General features: G+C 39.4%; 1 protein-coding gene across 5 annotated transcripts in view; it reads left to right on the forward strand.

Moving 5' to 3' along the window:
• Positions 1 to 4,815, forward strand: part of ANKRD17 (ankyrin repeat domain 17) — a 111,532-nt gene that overhangs the window by 87,743 nt on the left and 18,974 nt on the right. For all 5 annotated transcript variants that reach the window (XM_018565996.1, XM_018566000.1, XM_018565998.1 and 2 more), the window contains 3 exons: positions 1,656 to 1,801; positions 3,055 to 3,197; positions 4,292 to 4,505. In XM_018565996.1, coding sequence (XP_018421498.1) covers positions 1,656 to 1,801; positions 3,055 to 3,197; positions 4,292 to 4,505 — 503 coding nt within the window. The remainder of the gene's footprint in view (positions 1 to 1,655; positions 1,802 to 3,054; positions 3,198 to 4,291; positions 4,506 to 4,815) is intronic.

Raw genomic sequence — 4,815 nt, forward strand, 5'->3', positions numbered from 1 at the left:
TCTCCCCTGACACTGTTATTTTGTTTGTGTTACTTTTAAAAGGTTTGTATTGCTTAATACAAAACTGCAATCACATTAAGAAAAATTAAATATATGGTTTCATTTGTTAGGGCTTTACGAGCATAAAATAAGTTCTTTAATTTGGACTTTGCCCCCTTTTTTTTTTCCAATTTTGGGAGTGGTAAAGTAGGGCTTAATACCCTGGTGTGCTTTTATTACTTTTTGTCCGGCACAGATAGGTCATCCGACCCTGGTAACTAGTGCTCTGCTGGGGATAGACATACTGGTTCTCCTCTCTGCTGTCAATTTCCCTTGATCTTTCTATGGAGGCTACAAGAAAAGCAGTGGTACCCTCAGGGGTGTGGAAATTTTTTTTAAAACTACTTGTCCAAGGGCTAAAGTGGGGGCCAAATCTACTTGTCTTTCACAGCAATCTACATGTCCCAATACAAAAAATAGTTTTAATCAAAACTAAGGATGCACCAATACCGGTTTTCCGGTATCGAGTACGAGTACCGACTTTTTGACCAGAACAGATGTTCCGTGTAGTTCCTGACAGCCGAAACAGGTGGCGCTGTGATTACAGCGCCACGGTTTCAGAGAACACACGTTTTTCGTCGGCTCTATGGCTGAGCCGTTGTGCCTTAGTTTTCGGGGTCCCCCAGGAGAGCGGGCGACCCCGAAAACTACGGCGGGGGCTGCGGGCAGAAACTATCGCCGCTGCTCAAATTAATACAAATGGTCTGATCAGACCACTTGTATTAAACGAGCGGCGGCGGCTCCACAATGTACATTCAGCTCTGCTTGTCCGGAGCCGGGCTGAATGTACTTTAAAACTACTCGCCCGGCGCCCGAAACTACATGTCCCGGGCGTCGGGCGATAGGAATTCCACACCCCTGCCTCCAGGAAGGGGAAGATCTAAGTTCACAGCAGAGCTCTTAGCTGAAAATAGGGGAGCCCTGTTGTCCTGTTGAGCGGAGTTTCACATTAACCTGTGGAACCTGAGAACCATTAACCTGAGAAACCGCAATGTGGTGCTCAAATGTATATTGTAGATCATAGATCCATCCCTGCTTTTGTCCTAATATCAATCTGCACTCCAGTCTTTCCTCCATTGCCATTCCTGCAGTACAGTTTTTAAACACATTGTAATAGTTTAATGCTATGTGTAAAGTACCTATATTTAAAGTGACTGAGAATAAAAATTGTCCCAAGTCAAATGAGATCCAGGATCTGGCCATTTTTTTTTTAGTGTAAAAACACTAAACAGCTGTATTCATTTAGAAAGCCTCTAATGAATTTTGTATGCGAGTACACATAGGGCCAATTGGAGTTAGATTTGGCCTAAAATATTTAGGAGTGAAAAAGATATTAAAAGCAATTTTCTCTTTTTTTGGAACAGTCCCTCACTATAATGTAAGCATAAAGTGAGTCCACCTAAATTTGTAGCACTTCAAAAATTAAGTCTTGGCTATTGCTTGGATTGCCTAAATCACCCAGTTTTGGGTGGGGTTCAAGTAAAGTTATTTGTCCTATTAAGAAACCCGTGAACAATGGTTGCAGATTTAATGGAAGAAATTGTAAAGGATAATAAAATAACATGTCAAATCATCTGACCTTTCAACACGTGCCTTATTTCTTGTATCTGTTTAAGGTTTCACGCCACTTATTTTGGCTGCAACTGCTGGCCATGTTGGGGTAGTTGAAATCTTGTTGGACAACAATGCTGACATTGAGGCTCAGTCTGAGAGGACCAAAGATACACCATTATCGCTGGCCTGTTCTGGGGGCAGGCAAGAGGTAATCTAATCAGTCTGATGACCTACTATGTTTGTAACTAAAACCCACATTTCTCCAATAAAGTAGATTACACATTTATTGAAACTTGGGTGCGAAAAATTTGTTTGAACATCTCAACATGTTGAAGAATCGCACATTACAAGCACCGTCCGAAAGTATGAAAAGTACATTTTGGGCTCAATGGGGCTGAGCTGTATATGATGTATACGTAATTTATTCTGCCACGTTGGCACAGGGGAAGAAACATTTTGAATATGTGTTAACTTCTCTGGACAAATCTATTATCGTTCTCGTTTTTTTTTAAAAAGATGACTATAGTGGACAGGCAAAGGTGCAGGCACAATTTTTAGGTAGCAGAAGAGGGGCAAACCAAGATTAGGAATAACAGAATTTAGGACTTCCTGTCTCTGTGGTAATGGTCACCAGGAGTAAATTTCTCCAGTTAGGACACAGACAACAATAAAAATGTGACCGAATTCTAACCCTTCCCCACTCTATCAAAACAAAAGGCTGGTCATGCAGTGTTAGAATTTCTTACAGTAGGTGGCCCTGCCAACATGGCAAAATTCAATTAATCAACTGACTTTTCTTGAAGGAGATTTTTCAGTGACAGTGACTGCACCCCATCAGCTGTAGTCGCTGTTCATGTATTCTTATATTACTTAATGTATAAGTAATGGCTGCAAGAAAACAAGGACCGTGGCAGGAGATTCCTCCAGCCACGCTATACATTCACCCTATTCTCTTTGATCTAGCTATGCTGCAGCTTATAGCAGCGTGTTTTGGTGAGCCTTATTCAAAAGCAAGTATTGAAACTAGTTTTATTTTCAACACTACACACTGAAATCTTAAGAACACATAAGGGACACAGGTCCACCTCTATGTTTACATATAGTGCTGCTGGTTTTTTCACTGTATGGTGTGTCACTACGATATAGCTGAATATGATACTGAAAATAACCAGAAGTCATCTGAGTTTCAGCCTGTGTATAATCAATATAGCTGAAAGTGACCAGCCAGTGCTGATGTCATTGAGATTGGGGACCACTTTATTTTAGGTTAATTTGTCAGCATCAACCGGAACTAATGTGACAGGTATGACACATTGCTAGGTGGTGATGGTGGAATTGGTGAGAGGCAGGGAACAAAACTTTGTGTGACTTCATGCCTTTTTTAAACTGACAAAACGGTTTTCTCTGGAAGATGTTTCTATAAAATCTAACAAGTCCGTCATTCTCACTGCTGTTTTTCAGGTGGTAGAGCTGCTGCTGGCTAGAGGGGCAAATAAGGAGCATAGAAATGTTTCGGACTACACCCCTTTAAGCTTGGCTGCATCTGGTGGTTATGTCAACATAATTAAAATCTTGCTTAATGCGGGTGCGGAAATCAACTCCAGGTGTGTTAACCAACTATACAATCAATTCAATGTTAATATCTGCTATACATTCTGGATATTTTTAAATGTTTCCCCCCCCCCCCATGTGTGTGCTTGCCACGTGTAGTTCATAAGGGGGAGATGAACAGTTTGATAACATAACTGTGACCTACAGTATATGTGGTATCAAATTACTACACAAATGTAGCATACATTGGATTAATGGGAAGATAAATTAAAATGATCTTGCCTGTCTATACTAGTGTTTTTTTAATAAGCTCTGTAGTTTGTAATTCTATGTACATGGGGAAGTCATATTGGGTATCAGGTTGGTTATTTAGTTAGTCAGATGTAATAGTGTTGTGGAAGGGGGAACTATAAACCCACTGACTATATTGCACGAAATTCAGACAGTTAAAATAGGTCTCCGTAACAAAGCAAATCAATTAATTGTTAGTGATGCTAAACTTAGGAGTTAAAACCTAAAAATGCATTCAAGTACCTTAACTATTAACAAAAATGTATGGTATTTGTGTATCATTCACCTGTAGATCCTCAAATCATCTCTGAATTGGTGCTGACACTGTCCTTCCTTCTGGAGGGTAGCCACCGCTCCAAGTTTGCTACCATAATAGACTATAGCTTCAATACAAATTGGCTAACTAAACATGAGTTTGTAGTCCATCACAGGACGGAGCTTGCATAGCTATTTTACAGGGGACCGTTAGGGGGTCCCTTTTGTTATAAGTTCTTGGTCGCTAAAGTGACCATGAGCTTATAGCTGAAGGGTAAAAGCCAGCTGGAAACTGTGTTCTGTCATATGCTTCTCATCGTCGGCAGGGAAAGGGTTAAAGAATAATGTTATACTTAGTCTGTTGCAATTGCGAAGTAAAGAAAATAACATCCCTTTAGCAAAGTCTCTTTTAAGAATGAAATAAAGACTATTTTTCTAACTTGTTATTACATGTATTCCTTAGTACAAAATTCTAATTTCTGTTAATATTTTCACATTGTTAACTACAAAAAAATTGTCAATTTTGCACAAATGCAAGTTTTTATTAATTTTTTTGATGCTGTATTTTAAATTGATTACATGTGTCACTCTGCACATTTAGAACTGGTAGCAAGTTGGGAATCTCTCCTTTGATGTTGGCTGCCATGAATGGTCATACTGCTGCTGTTAAGCTGCTATTGGACATGGGCTCAGACATCAATGCACAGATAGAAACAAATCGAAACACAGCACTTACACTGGCTTGTTTCCAAGGCAGAACAGAAGTGGTCAGTCTGCTCCTCGACAGAAAAGCCAATGTGGAACATAGAGCAAAGGTAAAAAAAAACTCTTTAAATTTCAAATGTCATTGTCTAGCTGGTGTTTCTATACATTATAGATGGAGCAAATGGCTTCATTAGCACTTGTAAACTTCTATGCTTTTTTTTTTTCTTCATGTGAATTTAGTCTCATTCTTCTAATAACATGTAATGTTACAGAATAACTTCACAATTACTTTTTTTTACTTTGTGAGGACTTATTTTTCTGTTTTGTGTACTCCCGTTAGACCTTTTTTTTGTTTTTTATCAATCTGGCCGTTTTAGCCAATTTTTTTTAACTTCTGTGTTTTCCACCCCCCCCCCCCCT

This window comes from Nanorana parkeri, unplaced genomic scaffold (assembly GCF_000935625.1).
Source record: "Nanorana parkeri isolate BGI_ZX_2015 unplaced genomic scaffold, ASM93562v1 scaffold906, whole genome shotgun sequence".
Lineage (NCBI taxonomy): Eukaryota > Metazoa > Chordata > Amphibia > Anura > Dicroglossidae > Nanorana > Nanorana parkeri.